The sequence below is a fragment of the Tursiops truncatus genome, chromosome 15 (genome assembly GCF_011762595.2).
Source record: "Tursiops truncatus isolate mTurTru1 chromosome 15, mTurTru1.mat.Y, whole genome shotgun sequence".
Taxonomy (NCBI): domain Eukaryota; kingdom Metazoa; phylum Chordata; class Mammalia; order Artiodactyla; family Delphinidae; genus Tursiops; species Tursiops truncatus.
The window spans coordinates 8209731-8235218 of NC_047048.1; the positions used below are offsets into that span (position 1 = coordinate 8209731).

The following is a 25488-nucleotide window of genomic DNA, read 5'->3' on the forward strand; positions in this document are numbered from 1 at the left end:
CCCGCGGCGCGCCCAGGGAGCAGGAGACGTGAGCAACCTTTCGCGGGTTTTTGGTGCTCCGGCAGGAGCAGCATCCACGCAGCTGGGACCCCCGGGGCCCCCCCGGAGGGGCCTCGAGCCCCGCCCCCGCCGGCCCGCAGTGTCACGTGGCCCACAGCGCCCCCGCGGGCCGGTCACGTGACGGCGGCGCACCGTTGCCCGGGCAGCGGCTGCGGCGGGCCGGCGGGGGGCGGGGCAGCTGGCGGGGGCGGGGCCGGGGGACCCCGAGGGACGGGCGGAAGGAGGGTGGGGGCCGCGCTCGGCGCCCCGGCCGGGCCACAGGGCCACTGGGCCACACGGCCACACGGCCACGCCAGCGCCGCCTGCCGCGAGCCCGAGCCGGAGCCGGGCCGGGCGGGCAGAGCAGCTCGGTGAGTGCTCGCCGCGGGGGGTCTGGCGGGGGACTGGAATTGCACCAGGAGACTCGACGGGGGAGGGGACCGGCTTCCTCCTGGGCAGGCGTGGGACGCGCGACGTCTGCGGGGTTGGGAGGCGGCCAGGTGACCCCAACCCCGCGGGCTCCCCGGGCAGGGTGCGGCGCCGAGAGGACTCAGGTCGCGGGTGCGGGCAGAATGCGGGTCCTGCGGCTGCTGGGGCTTCCTGAGGGGAAGGGACAGGGATGCAGGCGGACTCCTCTAGGAGACCCAGGGGAGCAGGAGGGGCTGGGCCCCCGCCCTGCACGGGTGTGACAAAAAGAGAGTCAGAAACAGGCGTTTCTGCGTGGCACTCGCCATTGCTCGTGCCCCAGATGTTTAAAGGAAGTTCAGACAGGCAAACCCCAAAACCTACCGCCCGGAAATGTTTCCAACAGCCCTGCCAAGGAGAATAGCTAATCTTTAGAGAGAGCATCACTGTTATGCTACAAGACCTCTTTTCTCTGACTGCCCCTTATATGAAAACAAAACCAAAAACCCACAAGGTTCAGCCAGGAGAGCATCCTTTGGAGCCTCTGCCATCTGACAGAAACGCAGGGCTCCATCTTGACCCACCCGACCCCCTGCCTGAGCCCAGCCCCGGAGTGTGAGGACCAGACTCTGCCCCTGGAGTTGGGGAGGCGGGGGGAGGAGGCCTGGCCCAGGGTAGGACGCTGGGGCTGGAAGGGTGCGGATGGATCTGAATCCAGTCTGGGCTGCTCCCTCTGCAGGAAGTGGCTTTTCTGTCTTCAGGACCCACAGGCCTGCCTCAGGACCCAGGCTCCAAGCAGACAGGCAGCCCTTCCTTCCCAAACCCTGCCACTCGAAGGACATCTGCAGGGCTGAGGCCGGCTTGACTATTGCCCAGAGGCCACCATGGCCCAGAGGCCACCGTCAGACCTCACTGCCCATGAAGCTCTCCACTTTCCAATTTGAGCTCAGCTCTCATTCATTGATGGTCCCTGTGCTTCCCTCTTCTTCACCCCATACATCCCTTTGGAGGCCACCAGGCCCTCCTGCCCGTCCCAGTCGGCCAAGCGTTTGAGCACACAGGCCAGACTGAGCCTGCATTGTTCCCTCACCAGCTCCGTCCAAGCCCCTGCATCTGGGCACCTCCAGAGCAAGTCCAGCACAGTCATACTTTCCAGGCTCCACATACTCCCTGCATCCTGCCTTCCACCCCCGTTTCCCTGACCCCCTCTGCAGCTAGCTTTTCTGCCCTGCCTCTCAGAAGCTCCCATGTGGGCAGCGTCTTGTCTTCGAGGGAGGGTCCCACTTTGCCAATGCTACCTTCACTACCTATGTCCTTGTCCCTGTCCTGGCTCCCTAGCAGGGCCCCTCTCCCGGGTCAAGAGTAGAGGCAGCCAGCCCCTCCTGCACTCCCTCAGCCCTCACACCCCCTCCACTAAAGCAGCATTTAACTCACTGGATGAGAATCCCCCTGCCCTTATCTCACTCCCCCACGGGACATCCTCACCTTTCATCTTTGATCCTTAAGTACCAAATGCAGTCTTACCTTCGGGCTCAGGAAGCATTTATTGGATGCAGGATGGAGAGACGGATCCTCTGAGGGGGCAAAGCTTGTGCCTTTCACCCCACCACACACTGGACAGTGTCTTCATCATACCTGTGGGCTCACTTCTGATACGTAGGGGGAGGAAAAAAGAAAAAAGTGTATTTCCAAATGACGCCATTCTCAGTTATTTGAAGCCAGCCAATGGATTGGTTAGTGAACAACATTTCTCTGAATCCTCCCCAAGGGAAGGGACATTCCTGTGATTGAAGTGCTTGCAAGCAGTGCTGCTGGCTGCAGATGTGGACGGGGTGACCAAGGTTCCCAAGTCGGCCCTCCTGTAAATGACCTAGTAATTGGCATCCCAGGCAGAAATAGAAGAGCACAGAACTGTTTCCCGGGGCCCTATTGGCTGGTAAAAGCCGAGCCTCCGCAGCCTGGTGGAAGACAAAGAGGAAGGCACCCCAAAAGAGAGAGGCCTTCCCCGCCCCTAGGACCTTCCCAGAGAATCCTTTTAGGGATTGGCGTGGACAGATCAAGTGTGGGGCATTTCCTCAGCCGCTGACCCTGGTGAACACCCCCTACTCCGCCCACCCACCCCCAGCCAGGCTCCCTGGAACCTGGGAACACTGCTCTGTTTTGTGCTAGCCTTAAGAAGGCTTTTCACGGGGCCTATGCGGGCTTGAAGGTACAAGTTAATATCTGATGCCAAGTGAGCTGTGAGGTGCCTGTGCCCTGGAAGCCTGCCCTGCAGATTAATTCGAGCTGATCCCGCGGGCTGCTGCACGGGCCGGCCCCTTGGGCCACGCAAGACCGCCAATCCCCTATTTGGATTAGTGGAGATTTGGGTTTAAATTCGCAAATCTCGACAGATCAGCCCTTCTGATCTTCATCGTGTGTTATTGTCAAACCAGATGTCTACTGGGATACTCGAGGGGTCTCCAGCCTCCATTTCTCGGAACAAAAACAGAAAAACCCCACAAAAAACCATGCTCACGTCAATTGGCCAATTCAGTTTTTCATTTTGCTGAAGGTTTCCATTGCAGCCTGGATGTGGCCTTAGTTATACAAACCAGGTATTTTCAGGGCAAACTGTGCTGATTAAAATCTAAGTTGGATTTGAGAACTTAGCGGCTGCTTGGAAATGTTGATTTCATGGTTGGCACCTGGCCATTGGAAAGCAGTTTTGGTTCCACTCTCTTGTCTAAGAGCCCGGTAGGGTGGGGATGTCCCTAGGTGAAGATAAGCAGGTTGGAAAGGTCAGGTGTCACGCTCACATGGCAGGGTCAAATCCAGAAGTTTAGGTCCTAAAAGCTTCCTAACTACTACAGCTCCCTACTCCCTGAAGATAGGTGCCCCTCTGAGGAGCCTTTAGGTGCTTTTGGTCAACCTTGGAATTCCATTCACCCAAGAGCCACACTCAGCTGGAGCCTTTCTGAGCTCGGGGTGGGAGGCCAGATTCCTGCTTTGTGGAGGAACACTGGATGCTGCGATGGTTCCTGGAGATGCACTCCTGCCCCTCCTTTCCTGCAGGTGGTCCCCACGTTCCGGTGTGAGGACTGCCTCAGAGGCCAGGGCCCCATACTCGTGCACCTCTGGATCCCATGGCCCTGGCACAGGGTGTATACAGTGGGCCCCCAGGGAAAGTTAAAGGGACTTGGATTCTGGCTTTTCCAGGCCCCGGGAACCCTCTGGGATGCCTGAGTGTGTCTCTGCCGCCCCCAGGCTGGCTCCCACCATGAGCACCGAGCTCAACGTACCTGTGGACCCCTCCACTCCCGCCTGCTCGGAGCCCGGCCACAAGGGCATGGATTACCGGGACTGGGTCCGCCGCAGCTACCTGGAACTGGTCACCTCCAACCACCACTCTGTGCAGGCCCTCTCCTGGAGGAAGCTCTACCTGAGCAGGGCCAAGCTGAAGGCCTCCAGCCGGACGTCCGCCCTCCTCTCGGGCTTTGCCATGGTGAGTGGAAACACGTGGTGGGAAACACAGCCTGTGAAGTGGGCTTTTGCTAATTGAAATCCTGTGGTGCTTCAGGGAGCAAAGCACTCCCTCCGGGCCCTGCTGACAGCCAGGATGGACCAGTAGTAAGTCTCTGCCCAGGTCCCACCTCCTCCAAGGGGACTGCTCTGGCAACTGGAGGGGTGGCCTGGGGCATCCAGGGGAGTCCCCAAGCCCCAGAGCCCTCAGAAAGCCCACTCTCACGTTCACATACAGTATCTACTTGGCAAGGAAGTTAGTGGGGTAATTAAAATAGCTTCAGGGTACAAGGTTTCCCAGGGAAAAGTCCCAACATCTGCACATCTCAGGCACCACCCAAGAATTTGGGAATTTGAGCAGAAACTGTGGCATGGGTTGCGTTTGCTCAGTTTAGCCCAGCTGGGGACACAGATGCTCCCTGAATGTGGTCTCTGGGGTGACAAAGCAGAGCCTCTGGCCTGACACCCGGCTGCCCGGCTGTGCTTTCCTTCTGAGTCATCCCCCAGGACAAGAGTCTGTCTGGGGAAAAACCGTGGGCCCTGAAAAAGGGCCACATCCCCTGTTGACTTCAAAGCCTGCAGACCTTCATCCCTTCAGGGGATTGTCCCAGAGAGGGGGGAATGTCAGGATTCCGGATTCCCAGCGAGAACTGCGGCCGCCCCTCCTTTTTCTTTCTCTGTTGTCTGCTCAGAGGTCCTATTGGGCTGGAAGCCATTTTTTTTTAATGTAAAAACAATTGTTTTTCCATATCCCAAAGCCTCAGCTGTCAAATGGATACGCAGAAAATAAAAAAGCTGTCCGAGCGAGCCAGTGCGGCCACTCCCATGACAAGGGCCTGCCCGTCATCGGCACTGGTCACCCGTGGAAAAATGAGACCTCCTGTAGTCAGGGCGTGACCTCAGGCAGGGCAGGGCAGAGGTCACCACGTCTAGAGGGCAGTCAGTTTGGGTTGAGGTCTGTAGTTCAAAGCAAAGGCTTATTTACGTCCTGCATTTTATTGCTTAAAACGTAATTACAAAAGTGTACAATCATATGGGACATAACTTCGGCTCAAAATGATTTCCTCCCATCACATTAAAAGAGGAACATTTTCTCAAGCTTAACTTTAAGAAATAGCAAGAGAAGTTTAGACGTCACCATTAAAATTAGATCTTGTTTTCTACCCTCCCAGTAGGGTATAATGCATAGTAATACTATGCATGTACTGCATTGAATTTTTCTGGCCTATATGTATTATTATATATTTTTTAACTTTGGAAAACTAACTGAGAAGTACTGCATGATGTAATGAAGTAGGACGGTTTCCTTTCTGTGCGGGGCCTGGGTCTCGGAAATCACTTCCCGTCTGCAGCTGTCCCTTGAGACCCTGGTCTTCCAAACATTTGGACTTCCAAATTTAGGGAAGAGTCTGCTCACCCGAGTTTGAAGGCTACAAAACCCCTCATTAAAATTTGCAAACAAGCCCTGTGAATAAAGCTGTAAAGCAAAGAGTGAATTCTGGAGTAGTTTGAGACTTAATGGCAGCCTTCAGGGGTGTGAAGTGGCCTTAGAATGAGGACAGTGACCGTTGAATAATAATAATAATTCATTATTATTCATTCAATAATAATGAATTATTATAATAATTCATTTCTTCAGCATTTATGGAGTATCTCCTCTGTAGCAAGTGCTTCCTTAAGCCGTTGGGGATACATTTCAGAAGCCACAGACCCCAATAAATCAGATAATTATTCAGACTGCAGAGCAGCCCGGGAGAAAGAAGTGGTGAATACAGATCGTCAGCTAGTATCAGCATGTCCACTGTGGAAACCATAGCTGAATAAGGGCAGGGACATGGGAAAATGACCAGGCCGTTCTGTAGGTAGAGTTCCCTCTCCATATTATGTATTCCCTAATTAGAATTGCAGAGCTGCTCCTTCTTCCAGCAAGTGCTTATGCCTGACCTTAAGCTTATTTCTTCATGTTTATCCTGCCCCTAACACAGAGAACCAGTGATCCAGGACTCCTTCATAAAAATCTTTGCATAAATACACTGAAAAATGGCCTTTGGCCTTTTCTCCTCTTGAGGTGGAACAAAACTGCTTTCCTCATAGGCCTTTTAATCATCTTTGTTTCTCACCTCTGCACCCTCTGAAGTTTACAACATCCTTTTTTGTTGGGCCATATCCTTTGTGGTCACAAGAGCCTACCCAGGCTAAAAGGGCACTGAGAAAGGACCACACCTCCTCTCAGTAGTGTGGCTGCTGTCTCTTTGGAGCAATAATCACTGCTGAGTTTCTGTTCAGCTGTGGTCCACTAGGACTGGCATATCTTCTTTTTACCTACCAAATGTTCCATCTTCACTGAAGACGGAGTGAGAGGATGAGGTCCTCACTCTAAGAGGCAGTAGTTGCTAGAAGTTATGAAATCTTTCTTGTAAATTTTTTAAAACAGGGATGGCTCTGGGAGTTCCCTGGCGGTCCAATGGTCAGTGGTTGGGACTTGGCGCTTTCGCTGCTGTGGCCCCGGGGTTCCCACGGGATTGCCCCGTGACTCCTGAGCTGGGCTGGTGGCAGGTTGGGGAACTAAGATCCCCAAGACGTGCAGCACGGCCCAAAGCAAAACAACAACAAAAAAGGGATGGCTCAGCTCTAGGAGACAAACAGTGTGAGTGGAAAAGCCTTCTGGCTTCTCTCTGCCTCCCTGTCCCCCCTTCCTTGACGGGTGTGGTTTCTTACCTTTGGGTGCCTGGAAGAAGGCCCTTGGTGAGCCTGGACTAAACCCTCTACTGGGGTTGGTCCACAGAGCTGGGGTGGGATGTGGGCTGCAGTGGAGTGGACTGGGTGTGACCTGGGGAAGCGTGGCAGGAGCCTGGCGCCCAGTCTGGACTTTGAAAGCCCCTTAGGGCTCGTGGTGAGCATATCCCAGCCTAAATAGACACTCACTGCTACAGAGATAAGCAGGGGCTTCTGATCCTTCTGTGAGCCTTTTATTCCCTTTCATTTAAAAGTCGTTTTTAGTTTTTCAAAGTTAGCACATGCGCAGTTTAAAATTAAGTACTGCAAAGGGCTTGTGACAAACCCTGGCAGCCCCTCTGCCTCCACGTCTCTAATGATGTTTGGGAATTGCTGTCTCTTGACTTACCCTTTTTACATATTTCCTGTTGGCCTCCTGCTCCCGTCGATTCAGCTCAGTTGTCCCAGCCCAGCCCCTTCCCAGCTTCCCCTCCTCACTGTTGCTGTCATTTATATGACCATTCCCGGCCTTTGGAGAGGTGGCTGCTGGCTCCCGCTTTTGGCCTCAGCTGAGAGGCACCCTGTGGCTTGTGTGAGGCCGTCCAGTGTGCGGCTCTGAGCCTAGGGACCGTCAGGAGCCTCCATCATTACTTCTTTTTACCTCTTGAAAGGTCAGGTTTGTTTTTTTGAGAAACATCAGTTGTTTTGCAGCTAAGCTCCACTGCAGCCCGGCTCTGATATCAACAGCAAAGTCGCATGTTCCCAGGGAAGCGTGGCCTCTGCCCTGGGCCAGAGCCCGGCACCCCAATATACCTACGTTCTTGGCATCCAGGGTGTGATCACCGCCCTGCCCAGTGCTTCTCTGGCCTCTTCTGTACTTTTTAGATGTTCCCTGAATGAGATCTTCTTTAGCTAATCAGCAAAAAAAAAAAAAAAAAAAAAAAAGTAAAGTTCAAAATATTTGATCAGCGAGGAGGGCGCCCTCTGCTCTGTGGGCGCCCCGACCCAGCGCCCCCTCTGCCTTGCAGGTGGCCATGGTGGAGGTGCAGCTGGAGACTCAGTACCAATACCCGCGGCCGCTGCTCATCGCCTTCAGCGCGTGCACCACGGTGCTGGTGGCCGTGCACCTGTTCGCGCTGCTCATCAGCACGTGCATCCTGCCCAACGTGGAGGCCGTGAGCAACATCCACAACCTCAACTCCATCAGCGAGTCTCCGCACGAGCGCATGCACCCCTACATCGAGCTGGCCTGGGGCTTCTCCACCGTGCTGGGCATCCTGCTCTTCCTGGCCGAGGTGGTACTGCTCTGCTGGATCAAGTTCCTGCCCGTGGACGCGCGCCACCAGCCCGGCCCTCCACCTGGCCCCGGGGGCCACACGGGCTGGCAGGCCGCCCTGGTGTCCACCATCATCATGGTGCCCGTGGGCCTCATCTTCGTGGTCTTCACCATCCACTTCTACCGCTCGCTGGTGCGCCACAAAACCGAGCGGCACAATCGCGAGATCGAGGAGCTGCACAAGCTCAAAGTGCAGCTGGATGGGCACGAGCGCAGCCTGCAGGTGGTGTGAGCGTGCGCGCTCCTGGGCGGGGCCGGTGCCGTGTGTCCGCGGCCGCATCCGCGTCAGCTCAGCGTCCACGCCTCGCTGGGAGGGAACAGAACTCGCTTGCGGTATGGGGAATTTCAGAAATGCAAATTGCCAACAGGGCTGCCGAGACACTGCCAGGTGGTTCAAGACCAAAGTTCTAGTCCTGTCTTCATGCTGTAAGACCTGGACCGTTTTCCTTCAGAAGATGGAAATCTTCAGTTAAACGGGAGACTGATGCTAAGAGCTCAGGGGAAAGAAAGGACGAGTCCTTGGCCCTGGGCACTTCCTGAGGCTGGAGGCCAGGCTCCGAGTAGCACCGGGTGGTCACGGGTCACCTTGGAGACCTGGAGCGAGCGGCCGGCGGGGGCCGGGAGCCTGGCAGGGACCTGGAGAGTCGGGGTAGCACCATGGGTTCAGGGAAGGGATTGCCCCGTGACTCCTGAGCTGGGCTTGTGGCAGCCAGGTGGCACGTCTGATGCTACCACCCTGCTACGATTAGACGGGGCACAGGCTTACAGCTTGGCCTGGTGCTTCCCTCCCTGCCCTGGAGGGAGCTGGGCAGCCTGGCTCGTGGGGCTGGGGAAGGAAGGCAGGAGCCCAGGGCACGTGGCCCAGCAGGCGTCAGACTTGCCAGGCCCTGGGGGAGCCGTCCAAGGGCGGAGGCCAGTCTGTGGGCGCCCACTGGAGGTGGCTGTTAACTGAGGGGTGCTCTGAGGCACACTGGGCTCAGATTCTTTCTTCCCTGCCAGCTGGATCCTTGGCCACATTGACCCAGCGAGGCCACCAGGCTGGGGAAAGGGCCCAAAGTCCAGAGGCCTCCGTCTCTCTGCCACAGACTGTCTCCTGAGCCACCAGCTGACCCTCCGGGCTGTGGCTGCAGAAGGCAGTGGCACTCTCGCCCAGGCACCCGAGCCCGCCCACCTCCCTGCTGCCTGTGGCCCCCCGCAGCGGGAGGGGGCAGCCAGGGGACTTCCTGTCTAGACAAGGCCGTGGCCGGGCCTGGTCTGTGGGTGGTAGCATCAGCGGCCAGCCCTGGCCAAACGTGGGTCCTGCTTATAATGACGGCAGGGAAGGTGAGACCGTGTGGAGCGCTCCCCTCCTGGGCCTCCTGGCCACAAGCACAGGCCCAGCTCACACTTCTATGCAGCCATGCACAGCACAGGTTGTGGTGTTTTTCAGAAGGGCGTCTGGTAGACCTGAGCCCATGTTCTTGGACCGAACACATACATGCTACAGCTCAGCTTACGTGTGAGCCTGCTGCGCCCTGGGCCGCTTTTAAGAACCACATTTACCACACTGGCCAGCAGCCACCAGAGAGTGGTGCCTTTTCTTTTGTTTCACAGTCACTGGACTTCATGCTCTGACGGCATTTCTGTCCACAGCCTGACATCTCTGTGGGGTCTGGGTTGCCTGTACCAAGAAGTGCGGGCAAGCCTGGCTGAGGTTTCTGGGACTGTGACATCCTGTTGAGAACCTGAACCTTAACACGTAACTGAATGCTGAGAATCACCAGTGCAAGTCATGGCATTTACGGGGAGCCTGGACATCGTGTCTTGCTGGGCCGGAGGAGAGCCCTAGCGCCTTCCAAAGGGCGTGTCCCTCGCATCCTCTGCAGACATCTGTCGTGACTTGCTTGCTCCCTAGCGCATGTCTCCTCTCCCAGAGCCTTGCTGAAAAGGCTCCTCTGGTGTAATGCGTTTGCTTTGCAAAAGAATGTCAGCGGCACTGCAAGACGGCCACTTTGTGTCCTGGCAGGGACTAGAAAGGCTGGCTCCTCCCCACTGCTGGGAGGGGACGGCAGCCCCTTCCCCTGGCCTCAGGCTTTTGAGAGGGGCCTTGTTGGGCTCACTTCGGCCACCCTCCTGGGCCATCTGGTGCCCCTGCCCTGTGTGCCAGGCCCACGGAGTGCCGAGCTCCCCAGACTGCGGCGAGCACACTCTGGGTGTCAGCCAGGGGCCAGCTGTTACACCTGGCCACATCAGGGTCAGACACTAGGTGCCCAGTGACAGTGCCACGTGGGTAGGAAAGATGCCACATAATCACGTTTTTGACACTGAATAGGAGAATAATGTTCTTGTAATTTCTTGTTCTTTCTTCCAGCGAGCTCTCCCAGCTCCAGCCTTTCTAGTTCCCAGAGGCATGAGGCAAACTGAATTTGTGAGAACAGAGATGACTGTGGGCCTGGGGACTGATGATCGGGGGGCGCCCTCAGGACTGGAGAATAAGCTGCTATTTGGAGCTGCAGCAGGGCAGTCTGCGGAGGGGAGGGAAGCAAATTGCAGGCTAGAAATTTGGTTTCTGGAGGCCTAACCTGACTGTGAAGGGGGTTCCAAGTGCAGTGGCCTTTCTGTGTTGAGAGGCGCCGCAGGCCGCCCCGGAGCCAGCGTGGGCTCGCCCTGTTTTCCTCTGAGCAGAGCCTTCCTGGTGCTCATTAAAACAAGTGCCCGCAGATACGCTGAGGCCCCTTCCAAAGTGGAACACGGTCTCCGTTTAGTACCTGACCAGGGGTTTCAAAACTCCAGCGTTTCTATTTTAGACAGACTGCCAGGGCAGAATGCATTTCAGTGTCTCTTCCAGGAAGGTCTGCTGAGGATAAAACTGCCTAAGCCTGGGCAGGTCGAGGCTCATCTGCACTGCTTACCTGTCTTGTGCTGATTGATTCATTATGCATGACGCTGTGGAGACCACATGCGGCGTGCACACCCCCTGTCCTGTGTATGGATTTTTAAAACAGTTGCCCTGGACTGAACTGAATAAATAAGTATTTAAGTTATGAATTGCTCTCTGCTGTTGGTGGAGCACTGTGGAGAGAGGTGATGCTTGGAAGCCCCTCCCTGCCAATCGCTGGTCACCAGTGTTCCGCATCCTGCACCCCATGGGGTCAATCATGACCCGGGCAGAGTGCAACTCTGAAGCTGTCAGCAGCTCTAAAGTCAGTAGTAACAGTAATAACCTCACATCTTCTACCCATCCTGTTCTCCAATCCAACACGGTCCCTAAATGAAGGGCCTGGGAGTTCCCTGGCAGTCCAGTGGTTAGGACTCGGTGCTGTCACTGCCCTGGGCCTGGGTTCAGTCCCTGGTCAGGGAGCTAAGATCCTGCAAGCTGCGTGGCACGGCCAAAAGTAAATAAAATAAAAAATAATAAATAAATAAATGAAGGGCCTGCAGGCTGGGACATCGGGCAACCTTGTTAAGAGAGACAGATAAAGGAGAAAATGACCTGAAGTGGTACCAACGATTTTTAAGCTCAAAGTATGCCACTGCCCTCAAGCTGTGACAAACTAAACAACCCAGGCAAGTGGCCGCGGCGCAGGTCAAAGGGGACCGACTTGAGGCCCGTTCCCGTCGAGCCAGCTCGCGGACAGGGCTCGCGCTGCCGGGCACCAGGGTGTCAAGCAGTCTCCTCTTAAGACCTGAGAAAGACCCTCGGGCTGGGCGCCCCCTTCAATGCCAGCTAATGGTCCACTCTGGCGCCAGCTCCCGTCCCCGGGGAGGCGGCTCACGTGGGTCTCCCCTGAAAGGAGAGCGAGGTTTGCAGGAGCTCCTGCCCCAGTTCCCGCTGCCTCCCGCTGGGGCCAAACTCGGCTGACAGCTCCCTGAAGGTGGCGCTCACGCGGCGGGCCCCGATGTGCCTGCGGTGGATGGCATGCTTCCACTGGTGCCGCGCGGCTCGCGTGAGCACCAGCAGAGCGCGGCGGGGCAAGGGGACAGCCACCTCCACCTCCCGGCACGGGACAGACCTGCCGGGGGCTGTCGCGCCTTCCACCGGGGCCTGCGGGAAGCCGGACGGGGCCAGGCAGAGCAGCAGGCTGCCGGGCGCCTCCCGGGACATGGACAGCACAGTGGGGGACAGCAGGTTGAGGCTCACCAGCCGCTCCCCCCACAGCCAGGTGTCGTCCAGATGGGGGTCGATGGCCGAGCCCCGCTCCGGGCAGTAGTCCAGGTTACACTGCTCCACGGGCCGGAAGTCCTCCAGGACGGGGTAGAGGCCCATTCTCCGCACCACCTCCCGGCTGAAGCTGGGGAGGCCCCGGAAGCCGGCGGTCTTTAGCTTCTGTTTCCGAAAGTTGACTTTGGGGCCGTAGTCCTGAAGGATGAGGACAAAAAGGAAGTGGGAAATTGTCTGAGTTTACAGAAATGGCATCACACGCCAGGGCTGAAGCATCCAAGCACAGTGACCAAGACCAGCAAAGATATCGGACTTCACGGAGCTGACATTCTGGCAGGAGGAGGCCAACACCAAGGAGATAAATATAAACAGCAGACATCAGATGGCGGTAAATGCTGAGGAGGAAAACAAAGCGGGGGGGGGGATGTGAAGCACCGGGGGAACGTCGGCCCAGGTACCCCAGGAAGCAGAGCTGGAGACAAGAGGCCCATGCACGGCTGGCATCCCCAGGACGTGGTGCTGGGGAGTTGGGAAGGAGCCGAGCGAGGCAGGGCAGGCCAGCCCACGGCAGCGTTACCCATCTGGTCAACACTGGGTGCAACTGGGCTTCAGGACCACAAGGGAGAAGAGTCTCCACAGGACCCAGCAGCAGTTCCACCCCTAGCCTCACACCCAAGAGAACTGAAAACACACGTCCACGCAGAAGTCTGTACTAGACTAGTCACAGCAGCACTATTCATGACAGCCAAAAAGTAGAAACAACCCAAGTGTCCACCAACAGATGAATGATGAACAAAGAGTGGTCCATCCATCCAATGGAATAATATTCAGCCACGAAAAGCAATGCAGCATTGCTACAGGCTGCAAAGGGATGAACCCTGAGAACATTATGCTCAGTGAAAGATGCCTGATACAAAGGGTCACGTGTTACATAACCCTAGGTATACGAATGCCCAGAAGAGGAAGATCCACAGAGACAGAAAGTAGCTTAGTGCTTGCCGGGAAATGAGGGAATGCACAGGGACTGGTAATGGGTACGCATTTCCTCTGGGGTGATGAGAATGTTCCAGAACTAGACAGTGGCGACAGTTGCACAACACTGTGGATACACTGAAAACCAAACCAGTGAATTATACACTTGAAATGGGTGGATTTTATGGTGGGTGGCTTTTATTTAAAAAACAAAACAAAGACACCCTAGGGAGGAGCCCTGTAGATACACCTCAGGTCTGTGGCCTGAGGGATGGGGGGCATCTAGCCGCACCCCTGCTCCCTCGGGTCCCTGCCTCGTGGAGGGTGGCTCCATCTGCTGCTGGAGTCTTTCTCCTTCCCTGTTCCGTGTGGCTCAGTGCCGGGGCCCGCCGGCTCCTGCGGGCCACCCCAACTCCTTGGCAGCAGCAGGCAGAGAGGCTGGGACAGGCGGGCTGCGGCCAGGAGACTCCGAGGAACCCAGGAGGTGGGGGTGACTGCCGTGGGGACAGCAGACCGCAGCAGAGAAGACAAAGATCGGGCTGGCGGCCAGGGCAGGGCCCCCTGGGGCATGGTAAGGCCTCTGTGTTTACGTTGAGATGGGAGGCCTGGAGGGCCTGTAACAGAGCAGTGACTCGATCCAACCGGATGTCGGTGGGATCACTTCCTCCCTACTGAAACCAACTGAGGAGGACCGAGGGCTGCCCAGGAAGTGCTAGAGGCAGGTGGTGGCAGCAGCAGGGGGTGTGTGTTCTCAGATTCAGGATATGTTTTGAAGGAATACAGAGCTGACAGGAATTACCAATGAAAGAGAGGAACGTGGAAAGATCCAGCGTTTCTGGCCTGAGCAGGTGAAAGATGGAATTTGCCAAGGTGGAGCCACGGCTCAGCTTAGGGATGCCAGGGCTGGAGATACGAGTGCGGGAGCCCCAAACTCACCGACGTGCGGGGCCGGGCCTCACTGAGATCAGTAAGGAGTGTCTGGAGAAGGAAAAGGAGAGGCCTGAGGACTGAGCCCGAGAACCGGCCGCAGGCTTTAGACAGGAGGTGGGCGATGGAGGCAGTTTTTGAGAGGGTTAAGCGGCGGCAAGAAGAGAGGACCTGAAGAGAACGGAGAGCTCTCCTGAGAAGCTCTGCTGCAGAGACGAGAGAGACAGAGCTTACTGGCAGGCCGGTGGGAAAGAGCCAGCCTTGAGGACAGAAGGGGGCGATGCGGGACAAGGAGTTCCGAGGAGAGGGGCAGCATCCGGTGCGCAGCTGGAGTGGGGCTCGGGAAGAAGCTGGGCACAGGCGAGAAGGGAACGTCTGTAGATGCACCTGTTCCCTCAGAGAGGCCTGGTCGTCACGGGGGAGTGAGGAGGGGAAGGAGAGGTTTGGAAAGAGGGCAGCAAAGCGAACGACCTGCCGAGCGGGAAGGGCCCGGCTCAGGATGGAGAGCCAGAGCCAGGGCGGCCACCAGCAGGGGGCGCGGGTGCTGGACCCGACCAGGGCTGTGGGTGAGCAGAAAGAGCCTGCGCAAGTAAGAGGAGAAAGGGCGAGGGGCACCTGAGCAAGTGCCTGTACTAACTGGTCACAGGACTGAAGAGGCGTGAGGACACATGACAGGAGGGGGAGGGAATGTGGAAAGGTGGCCGATGGCTGGTTCGCAGGTCCTGGAGGGGGCGAGGATTGCTGGGGGTGAGGAACAGAAAAGGAGAAGAGCGGACCCAGGGAGGAGGGGACTGTGATGCCCGGCAAGGGAAGGTTCAGGATCTGGAGGCCCAAGTATCAGTGGCAAGAGGGCTGGGGAGACTAGAAACTGACGGGGAGAACTTTGGACAGGGGGGTAGGGGGATGGGGGGCAACTGGCAGCCTTCGAGAAACCCTCTGTGAGGGTCACCAGCACTAGGCCAGCTGGGGAGAGGGCAGATAGAGCTGAGTGGCCGTCTGCCTTTGAGCCCCGCCTCATGGGAAGGTGAGCAGGCCATGCCCAGGCCCCTGGCCCTGCCCCTTCCCAACACACCCCATTCAGCAGCCCTGCCCCCACCCCCCACCCCCCACCCCGACTGTCACCTAATGGCCCTGGGGAGTGGTGGGAGGTGGCTGCAAAGGAAGGCCCTGAGAGGGAGGTGAGCAAAGGGGCTCTGGGGTCAGGAGCCTGGCACGGCCCCGTGGTGTGACTGCCCTCTCTGGCCCAGCTCTGGCCCAGCCTACCTGCTTCCTCCGCCCGGACTGTGAGAGCTTCCAGGGGTCGCGGTCCATCAGCCGTACCATCTCAGCTTCTTCCGCTGGGGTCACAAAGTCCTCGATCAGTGTCACGCCTGGGAAGGGGAAGGCCCAGCCTTCAAAGTCGGACTCCTCGGCCCCCACAGCCCAGCCGGTGTCGGCGTAGTAAATGAACCGGTGTGTTTTCTGCAAAAGAAAGACAGGGATGGGAATTCCCTGGCTGTCCAGTGGTTAGGATTCGGCGCTTTCACTGCGAGGGACCCAGGTTCGATCCCTGGTCAGGGAACTAATATCCCGGATGCCACTTGGTGCGGCAAAAAAAAAAAAAAAAAGACAGGGGACAGGGGTCCTGGAGCCACTGGAGCCCTTCCGCACACTGCACACACACGCCCCGAGAGGCAGCCCCACCCAGCATTGCACCATCCCCTGCAGCACTTTGGGAGGCAGCTGGAGTCTAGAGGGAGGCGGGACCCCTGCCCAGGGCCGCCTCCTGGGAAAGGCCCTCAGCCCCTGCCTTTCTCACTTTCCCGTCTGTAAAAGGGAAGAGAGTACGCAGAACCATTCTTTCGTCCTCCATTTTACAGATGAGGTGACTGAGGCTCAGCAAAGTTAAGGAACTAGCCTGAGGCTGCACAGCTGGGGCGCAGCCTCCGAGGCCACACTGTTCCTGTGTCGCTGTGGGGCACTGTCTGCCCTCCCCAGGCTGGTGAGGGCTAAAGAGGAGGACTGTGTGAAGGCAGCCAGCCCTGACCAGGAGCTGGAGAAATCTGCTCCCCTAAAGCTGAGGCCACGGGCCTGCCCAGGAGGTGAGCAGCACATGCTGGGAGGCCAGAGGGAGAAGCCCTTTCCGGCCACGGTGTGGGTATCTCTGGGGCCTGCCCTACACTGTGGCAGCCACTGGCGCTGCCTGAATTTCCCATCAAAAAAGAGCAGGGCTTCCCTGGTGGCGCAGTGGTTGAGAGTCCGCCTGCCGATGCAGGGGACACGGGTTTGTGCCCCGGTCCGGGAGGATCCCACATGCTGCGGAGCGGCTGGGCCCGTGAGCCATGGCCGCTGAGCCTGCGCGTCCAGAGCCTGTGCTCCGCAACGGGAGAGGCCACAACAGTGAGAGGCCCGCGTACCGCAAAAAAAAAAAAAACAAAAAAAAAGAGCAAAGCTGGGAGTTCCCTGGTGGTCTAGCGGTTAGGATTGGGTGCTTTCACCATCATGGCCTCAGTTCAATCCTTGGTCGGGGAACTGAGATCCCGCAAGCTGAGTGCCACGGCCCCATACATACATACGTACATAAAATTTTGGGAAAAAAACCCACAAAAAACAGAGCAGAACTTGCCAGTCACCCAGAGGAGTGCCAGGCTGACAACCTCCTGTGGCAGAGCCTTCAGGACCTGCCTCTGGTTCTGAGCAGAGGCCACCCTTCTCCTGGGCCTCCAGCCAGTGACCCAGCACAGGCCTGGCCAGTTCTGCCCAGCGTGGGACTGCCTACCAGGCCGTCTTTGCTCCGGAGCTTCCGGTTGTGTTGGCCAGGACTCTGTCAGAGCTACAGGGCAGTCTGAGGTGTTCCCTGCCCAGTGAATTCTGCGTCCTCCCGCTTTATGTTCTACAGGCATCGCCAGCACCCACACCCCAACCCTGAACCACCATGTCTCTGTCTCCTGGCACCTCACATGGGACACACGGAAAGTTAAGGAGTCATCCCGTACATTTCACTCGTCCCTCAGCCATCAGGTTGGGAACATGCTACCCCCACGGTGCCCTGAGCCTCCACGCCCACGGCCATGGGCACAGTTCAGACCTTTGGCAAGGTCTGAAAAACTCTTTTTTAAGAAAGTTTTAAACTGTGGTCAAATATATACAACCACATATACGTTACACATTTAAAATTGATCCTCAGCCACGTTTTAAGTGCACATTTCAGTGTGTTAAGTATATCACATTGTTGTACAACCGATCTCCAGAACTTTCTCACCTTGCAAAACTAAATCTACCCATTAACACCTCTCCCCCTCCCTTCCCCCCGCTGCTGGCACCCACCATTCTTTTCTGTTTCTGTGAATTTGACGACTTTGGAGGCTTTACATAAGTGGAATCATACAGTATGTCTTCCGACTGGCTTATTTCACTCAGCATAACGTCCTCAGGGTTCATCTGTGTGGTGGCACGTGCCAGACTTTCCTTTCTTCCTTTTTTAGGACTGAATGATATTCCACTGTACGGATGGACCACATTTTGTTCTTCCTTTCATCTGTCCGTGGACACTTGGGCTGCTTCCACCTTTTAGCTATTGTGAGTAACTGCTATGAACATGGGTGTACAGATATCTCTTCATGACCCTCCTTTCAATTCTTTTGGGACCATATCCAGAAGCGGGATTGCTGGGTCATATGGTAGCTCTACATTTAATTTTCTGAGGAACCGCCACTGTTTTTCACAGGACCTTCTGAGCTTTCATCACGGACACTGTGACAGTTTCTTCACTGGCTTCCCAGCCTCCTTTCCTTCCTATCCACCCCTCCCCTTCCCAGCATCTTTCTAAAATTCACAGGTAACTTCCTTTAAAACCCTCAAGAGCTCGCCATGGCCCTCAGAACAGGTCCCGCCTGCCTTCCGTGGTCAGGCCCCCCCGACCTCATCTCCCTCACCTGAAGCATCATCCGCCTTCCCCAGGCCTTGGCCCGGCTGGAAGGCCCCTGCCCCGCTCAAAGCCTCCGAGTCCTCTTTTGTTAATTCGTTGGAATGAGTTTCCTCCTTGCCCGTTTCCGTCCAAGGCCTTCTGGGGCCCTCTGCCCTGGTTTTCAGCACCCCCTACTCTCTCCGTGTCGTCTAACCACGAGCCCGTGAAGCTTCCAGCCCCAGACACGGGGGGGCTACGTTTGCTGTCAGACTCCCCCCGGGTTCCAGAGGTGAGCTGTGGTCGGACTGCATCCACGTCCCAGCCCCTTTCCCACTCCAGGCGCACTGCTCAAAGCCCTCATCTCCTCACCCCGCAACGCCCCCATCGCCAGGGCCGCTGACACGGTTTGATCCGGAGCCCGTCTTCACGGTCAACCCGGGCCTCAGTCTCCCCGGAGGAAGAACGGAGTTGTGGGCGCGGCCCCTCTCCCAGCCCTCACCTGGTGCTGCCAGGGCTGGTCACCTCCGCGCTGCCGCTCGCAGATTAGACAGGTCCGGATACCCTTGCAACCACATTCCCGAAGGACCTCTGGGGCCGCCACCGCCGCAGCCGCCATCGCCGCGTCCTGGCAGCCAGGGCGCAGGCGCGGGACCGCGGGCGCCGCTGGGAGTTGTAGTGCGCGCGCAGGGTACGAGGTCCGCGCGGCCGCTTCCTTCCGGTCGCCGCCGCCGACGGATTCGCGCGGCGCCACCTCCTGGAATCGGACAACCGCCGGCGCCAGCACCGGATTCGCGTGCCGTCGATCAGGTCCCCGCGGGCCGCGCCTCCTCGCCATGGGCCCCCTGTCGGCGCGGCTGCTGATCCAGCGGGGGCGACCCAAGTGCGACCGGCTGGGGAAGATCCGGAGCCTGGAGTAAGGGCCGGGGCCACACCGCCCTCCACCAGGGCCTGGGTCGGCGGACGGTCGGGAAGAAAGCCTGGGACCGTTCCTCTCTCCCTGCCCGGCCCCGTTATCAGCCTGTCGGTTCGACAGAGTCTTTAATCATTCGGGACAAACGCCGTTCTGTCGTTATGAGATGGGTCAGGTAGGCCCGGAGCGGCATTACCTCAGAAGAGGATCCAGGCTGCTAGGGAGACAGTCTTGCAGAAAGAATATGGAGCAACCTGTTGAGAGAATTACAGAGGACTGGGGAGCACAGAAAGCCCCCCTAGAGGATCAGGAAAAGCATCCTGGAGGGGGCCAGCTGCCCCAAGTTATAAAGTAGGGACAGGGTTAAAGTAAGTGGGGGAATGTTGCGGATCGGCCATGCACGCAGGAGAAATGTCAGGTGCCAAAGCCGTCGGAGGCAACCTGGGCTGCCGTGCGTGCGGGGTGGGAGGCCTGCCTGCCCCCTGAGCCCGCCCTGTCTGCCCCTCTCCCCAGCCTGTCAGGGATGAATCTGCTCTCAGAGCACTTGGACCCCAAGCTGCTGAGCCGCCTGAAGCAGCTGCAAGAGCTGGACCTCTCCAACAACCAACTGGAGACGCTGCCCGCCAACCTGGGCCTGTCCCACCTGCGCATCCTCCGCTGCGCCAACAACCAGTTGGGCGATGTCACTGTCCTGTGCCAGTTCCCACAGCTCGAGGAGCTCAGCCTGGAGGGCAACCCCTTTCTGACAGTAAGTGGGCGGCCCCGCATCCCGGGCCAGCACCCTGGGGGCTCGGGCTCAGCCACAGGCTGGGGTGACCCCGAGCCGCTCTCCTCCCTCATCCCCCAGGTCAGTGACAACCTGAAAGTTTCCTTCCTCCTGCCCAAGCTCCGTAAGGTCAACGGCAAGGACGCTTCCTCCACTTGCTCTCAGGTGGAGAACCTGAACCGGGAGCTGACCAGCAGGGTAAGGGGCGGGGCGGTGTCTCTGGTGCTTGGGAGCAGTCGGGGGCCTTGAGGAGTGACAGAACTGGACATTTGGAGGACACCAAGGGGGGTTACAGGGGCTCTCTGTCCCAACCCCAAGTGGCCCTGAGCCCCTAGCCCGACCTGTTGCTTTGAGCTTGGCTGTGGCACTTGGCCTCTTGTCCTTGGAGGTCGTGCCCTGGCAGGGGAGGCTGGGATGCTTTCACGGTGACTTTACCCTGGGCCAGCTCCTCCCTTCAGGGGCCTGTCTCTCCCTCTGTGTTGCTTGGGTTTGTGCAACCTGCAGCTGAGAAAGCTGTGATTTGGGGAGGCATCCCAGAGGCGGTGAGGTTGAGACAGCTCTGGCCCTGAGATTAGAGGCAAAGGTGCCACAGAAGGTCCAGGAGAGCCGGGGTGGGCTGAGCCTGAATCTGGTCCCTCTCGTGCCAGGTCACAGCTCACTGGGAGAAGTTCATGGCCGCACTGAGCCCAGAGGAGGAGGCTGAGAAGGCCCAGGCAGACTTTGTGAGGTCGGCCGTCAGAGACGTCCGCTATGGGCCCGAGTCCCTCAGCGACTTCACCCAGTGGAGGGTATGTCCTCACCCCGCTGTGCTGGGAGTCGCTCCTCCCTGGCTGCCATAGCCTGAGCCACCCTGGAGGTCTCTGGCCATGAGGGGATGTGGGGAGTGGGCAGGTCAGGGAAGGAAGCCCTATGGGCTGGAAGGACTCTTCCCCAGCTCGGGAAGCACCCTCTGACTGGGCGTCTGGGGAGGGGCTGGAGGCCCCCGGGATGTGCTCAGCTTCCTGATGGCCTGGCTCCACCCAGGTGCGGATGATCTCTGAGGAGCTGGTGGCCTCTGGTGGGACTCAGGTGCATGAGGCAAACATCTCAGAGAGGCCCCCAAAAGCCACCACTATCCAGGAGCCTAGGGTGAGTGGTTCCATGGGGCTCCCGGGCTCCCAGGGCCTGCTCTGGCCCTTCCTGCCTAGGGAGGCATTAGGAAGGCGTCCTGGCAGTGTGCCCAGGAGATGGCCTTCTATGCTCGAGCTGGTTCCCTCTGACCCTGGTACCCCTGGCCTCCCGTACCCATGGGAGAGTGCAGTCCAGCCTCTGATGGGGAGGAAGGAAGCCCTGGGCAGATGGACACATGGTCACCAGGCCCTCGGGTTGCCCCCGCCCCCTCCTCCACAGGCTGGGCCAGTGGCCTCGAAGCGGCCAGGTGATGGCCCAGTCAACCTCTCTCCCAACAAGCGGGTGTGCACCTCCCCGTTGGCCCAGGTGGAGGGCAGCCCTGTGGGCTCTGCTGGCAGCCAGGTGAGCTACCAAGGTGGCAGGGGGCGTGTGGTGGGAGCAAGGCCCGGGGGCAGCCATGACCCCCCTCTGCTCCCACAGACTGCCCTGCAGCTGGAGCCCCTGCACTTCCTGCAGTGCCACAGCAAGAACAACAGCCCTCGTGACCTGGAGACCCAGCTCTGGGCCTGCGCCTTCGAGCCAGCCTGGGACGAGGGCACGTCCTCGGCGGGGGGCAGGCGGGGCGAGGGCCACAGGGAACAAGCAGGGCAAGCTTTCTGGGCACGGGGCCTGGGAATACCACGTGCAGGGGCCGCCTGGGTGGACAGGGGAATCGGGAGGGACAGAGAGCTCAGAGTGTCCTCAGGGTCAGGAGGAGGGGCTGCAGTGGGTCACCAGGCTGACCTCTCAAACAGGGCAGGCAGGGGCCACATCCCAGACCGTGGCCACGTGTGGTGGGGAGGCCGTGTGTGTGATCGACTGCCAGACGGGCATCGTACTGCACAAGTACAAGGCGCCTAGTGAGGTGAGTGCCGGGGCCCTGCTCCTGCAGGGTGGCAGGCAGAGCCTTGGCTCCTGGGGGTAGGAGCGCTGGGGTCGGGGGGCCAGACTCGGCCACCTACTCACCAGGTGACCTTTTTCTTTGATGCTGGGCTCCTGTTCCCGGGCCTGATCCTGCACGCGTGTAGCTCTGCCCCTCGGTGAGCCCTCCCCTTCCCTCCCCAGGAGTTCTTCTCAGTGGCCTGGACGGCCCTGACGGTGGTCACACAGGCAGGCCACAAGAAGCGCTGGAGCGTGCTGGCAGCTGCAGGCCTGCGGGGCCTGGTCCGGCTGCTGCACGTGCGGGCCGGCTTCTGCTGCGGGCTCATCCGGGCCCACAAGAAGGCCATTGCGACTCTCTGTTTCAGCCCCACACACGAGACCCACCTCTTCAGTAAGACCCCCTCCCCGAACCTCCGGGGCTCCCTTAGCACCCGTCCTGCAGCCTGACGCCTCAGGACTCCTTCCTGGGATGGCAGGGAGCTCCTGTGGCTGGCGGGCCTCATGCTGGCTGCCGAGGTCAGCGCAGACCGGTAGGAACATCAGGGTTTCATGGACAACTGACCAGGCTTCAGATTCTGTCTCTTCCCCCAACCTGCTCTGTGGCTTTGGAGGTTTCTGACAACCTGGGCCACGTCTGTGACCTGGGGACCTGGGTGGATCCCCTGGCCCTCTGGGTGTGATGAGGGTGATATCTGAGCAGAGACTTCGGGACATGGCTGCGTGGCGTGGGGCACATAGGTTAGAGTAAGATAAGGATGGTAGGCCCTGGAGTCTTTCTCCCAGCCGTGGCCCTCCCTCCCTGCCTTGGGGCCGTGGTCTCAGCCTGGGATACAGCCTGCAGGAGGGAGCAGGGCCTCCTCAGGGCCACCTCTCTCCTTCCCATCCCCTCCTCAGCGGCCTCCTATGACAAGCGGATCATCCTCTGGGACATCGGGGTGCCCAACCACGATTACGAATTCCAAGCCAGGTGATGCTTTGTGGCAGGACTTCGGGGGATGGGCGTGGGGGTGGGCACACACCTGAGTTTGTGGCCTCACGCCCTCCCTCTCACCTGCCGGCAGCCAGCTGCTCACACTCGACACCACCTCCATCGCCCTGCGTCTCTGCCCCGTCGCCTCCTGCCCAGATGCCTACCTGCTGGCTGGCTGTGAGGGCGGCTGCCGTTGCTGGGACGTGCGGCTGGACCAGCCTCAGAAGAGGAGGTGAGAACGGGCAGGGGTGCCCTGAAAGCCAGTCCTCGGAGCCGGGCAGCCCCCAGTCCAGGTGTCTGACCCCAGGCACACCTGCTGCAGTGATGCCCGCAACACGCCCCCTGCCCTGGGCAGCCAGAGGCTGTTTTCACGGGCCTCCTCAGAGCTGCCCTGTCCCCACCTCCTGCCCATCTCTTGAGGAAAGGTCCATTCCCTCTCTAGGCTTGATCACCTCATCACTGCCCAGGTCCTGCCACTCACCAGCAGTGTGACCTTCCTCTGCCCAACATGATTTTGTCATCCACAAAGTGGGGACAGTAACTCACATCCCAGGGCTAGTGGAGGACAACGGGACGGTGTCTGGGCCAGGAGAAGGGCCAGAAGGGCCTGGTGGAGGCGTGTGGCTCTTCTGTATCACCTGGAAGGCCTGAGACAGTGCTCGGCAGGGGTCCCCTGGCCTTGTGGGGCCCAGAGCCTGGTGGGGGAGACAGGCATTAAAACCCCCCAGAGTGTGATTGATGTCAGCTACAGAGGAAGGAGAATAAGGTGCTCCGAGAGGAGCAGGGAGGCCGAGGGGACTCCGAAGTGACCAGTGGCGGATGGACAGGTCCTCAGGCTCATGCTCTCCATGAGTCCCGAGGGAGTCAGGTGGGCAGAGGCAGGAAGGGTGCTCACACGGGGGAAGCGCAAAGGGCCAGTGGCAGGGACAGCTGGCTGACCAGGGAGAGCTGGCCACAGCTTGGAGAACTGGAGGGATTGGCACAAGGTGATGTGGCACGGTTGCCTGGGCCAGAGGATATACTGGCCCTGTGGGCCCTGGTGAGATCTTGAATTTTATCCTGAGCATGGGGAATAGCGTGGGAAGAATTTTAGGGCAGGTGGCAGGAGGGAACTGTAATGACACCTCAGCACAGACCGTGGCAGTTGTCCAGCCAGGTGTTGGTGGTGTCCCCCTGCCACACCTGGGAGTCAAGTCCTGGGCCTGCCTTCTCCCTCCCTGCCTGGTCCCCAAGTCCTGTGGCGTCTCCCCCACGTCTCAGATGTGTCTGCTGCTCGTGGTTGGTACTCGGCTGCCTTTCTGGCTCCAGGACTCCGGGCAGCTGCTGGGTGGCCTCTCCAAGCAGTGTGCCCGCAGCCACTCCCCACTGTCCTCAGCGTCAGAGCAACCCCCCGCACCACCAAGTCTCTGGGCCTAGAAGCACCCACTCGGCCAGTGAACTGCTCACCTCACTCAGCCTCGGAAGCGCTGCCTCACTCCAGAGCCCTTCCTGGCCATGTCCCTGCGCCCCCTAAGTTGCCACCGCCTGTGACTCGGCACACTCAGGTGCTGGCTCCCCCCTTCCAGGGCCTGGAAGCCAGGGAGGGCCCAGAGTAAGTGCCCAGCAGGTGTCTGAATGAGCGAGCGGCCCTTTGTGTGCAGCCTTCCTGGCTGACCAACACTTCCGCTGCCCCACAGGGTGTGTGAGGTGGAGTTCGTCTTCTCCGAGGGCTCTGAGGCAACTGGACGGAGAGTGGACGGGCTGGCGTTCGTGAACGAGGACGTCGTGGGTGAGCGAGCTTAGCTCGGGACAGTCTGGCTTCCTGGGACCCAGATGGGCCCTGGTCAGGCCTTCTGGGGTCACTTCTCCCTGGGCTGGGGTTTAGGTCCGAGGGCTTCGGAGGGGTCCCCACTGTGGGACACGAGTTGCCCGGCGAGGGGCCCCCGGGCACAGTTCTTCACTCTCCCCGACAGCCTCCAAAGGGAGTAGCCTGGGCACCATCTGCCTGTGGAGCTGGAGCCAGACGTGGCAGGGCCGGGGCAGCCAGTCCACAGTGGCCGTCGTGGTCCTGGCCCGGCTGCAGTGGTCGCCCACCGAGCTCGCCTACTTCTCACTCAGCACCTGTCCTGGTGAGTCGCCTGCCGGCCACCCCTAACCCTGCACCTCTGGGAGCTCCGCCCCACCTGATTCCCGTCTCTGTGCTGGCAGGTGAGGGGATGGTGCTCTGCGGGGACGAGGAGGGCAACGTGTGGATCTACGACGTCAGGCCCCTCATGGCGCAGAGGCCCCCGCCGCCGGCCACCCCGCAGGCCCCCACGCAGGTAGGCATGCGCACTGCGGTCCCCGCCAGGGCTGGGGCTGCCCGGGGGCCCGTGTCAGGAAGCAGGAGCCCAGCGCCCTCTCTCTCCCCTCCAGATCCTTAAGTGGCCCCAGCCCCGGGCCCTGGGCCAGACAGTGAGCAGGACCATGGTGAACACGGTGGTGGCCGACCCCACCTTTACCTACCTCACGGCACTGACGGACTCCAACATTGTCGCCATCTGGAGGAGAAACCAGCCTTGACTGTGGGACGCAACTTACTCAGCTTTTAGGGTCGTGAGGGGGACCTTCTTATCGGTGACTTTTTTTTTTTTTTTGGTGACTATTTTATATTAAAGTCTACTGTGTAAGAGAAGCCTGAGGGGAGCTGTTTGTGGGCCCCATCAGGTGTCCGCCGCTGAGTAAGGCAGGCAGGCCCGGCAGCTGAGGCTCCCAGGGCAGGGACGCCTGGAAGCACACGAGCTTTCAGTTCCTTCTGCTTGAGACGCCGCCGGGCAGCCCCAGGTTCCCGGGTTTTGTCCAGAAGGAGTTTGTTCCTGCCACCCTCTCAGACAGAAATCTGGCTCCCTGGGCTAGTCCTGAAATGAGGCC

At 59.0% G+C, this 25488-nt stretch overlaps 3 protein-coding genes across 8 annotated transcripts; 2 read left to right on the forward strand and 1 right to left on the reverse strand.

The window, feature by feature from the left end:
* Positions 1-279: 279 nt before the first annotated feature.
* On the forward strand, positions 280-11023 carry ORAI2 (ORAI calcium release-activated calcium modulator 2). Of its 2 annotated transcripts, none has more exons than XM_033841161.2 (3): positions 280-410; positions 3691-3928; positions 7689-11023. In XM_033841161.2, exons 2-3 carry the CDS (start codon positions 3704-3706, stop codon positions 8226-8228), a joined length of 765 nt encoding a protein of 254 aa, XP_033697052.1. In that variant the 5' UTR covers positions 280-410; positions 3691-3703; the 3' UTR covers positions 8229-11023. The 2 variants fall into 2 exon arrangements, with proteins under 2 accessions (XP_033697052.1, XP_033697051.1); XM_033841160.2 differs by having other exon boundaries at positions 294-410; positions 3643-3928.
* A 395-nt stretch (positions 11024-11418) lies between these two features.
* On the reverse strand, positions 11419-18757 carry ALKBH4 (alkB homolog 4, lysine demethylase). Of its 2 annotated transcripts, none has more exons than XM_033841158.2 (3): positions 18422-18757; positions 15300-15497; positions 11419-12335 (listed from the first exon to the last, which is right to left on the reverse strand). In XM_033841158.2, the coding sequence occupies exons 1-3, from the start codon at positions 18755-18757 to the stop codon at positions 11748-11750; spliced, it is 1122 nt and encodes a 373-aa protein (XP_033697049.2). In that variant the 3' UTR covers positions 11419-11747. The 2 variants fall into 2 exon arrangements, with proteins under 2 accessions (XP_033697049.2, XP_073648089.1); XM_073791988.1 differs by lacking the exon at positions 18422-18757 and adding an exon at positions 17343-18264.
* On the forward strand, positions 18702-25252 carry LRWD1 (leucine rich repeats and WD repeat domain containing 1). 4 transcript variants are annotated; one of them, XM_033841157.2, is made up of 16 exons: positions 18702-18835; positions 19346-19580; positions 19680-19796; positions 20246-20386; positions 20622-20726; positions 20988-21110; positions 21189-21303; positions 21503-21612; positions 21813-22020; positions 22524-22596; positions 22691-22831; positions 23975-24190; positions 24276-24367; positions 24552-24707; positions 24787-24899; positions 24994-25252. In XM_033841157.2, exons 1-16 carry the CDS (start codon positions 18756-18758, stop codon positions 25138-25140), a joined length of 2172 nt encoding a protein of 723 aa, XP_033697048.1. In that variant the 5' UTR covers positions 18702-18755; the 3' UTR covers positions 25141-25252. The 4 variants fall into 4 exon arrangements, 3 of the variants coding, with proteins under 3 accessions (XP_033697048.1, XP_073648088.1, XP_019789336.1); XM_073791987.1 differs by having other exon boundaries at positions 22695-22831; positions 23860-24190; XM_019933777.3 differs by lacking the exon at positions 23975-24190.
* The last annotated feature ends 236 nt before the right edge of the window (positions 25253-25488 follow it).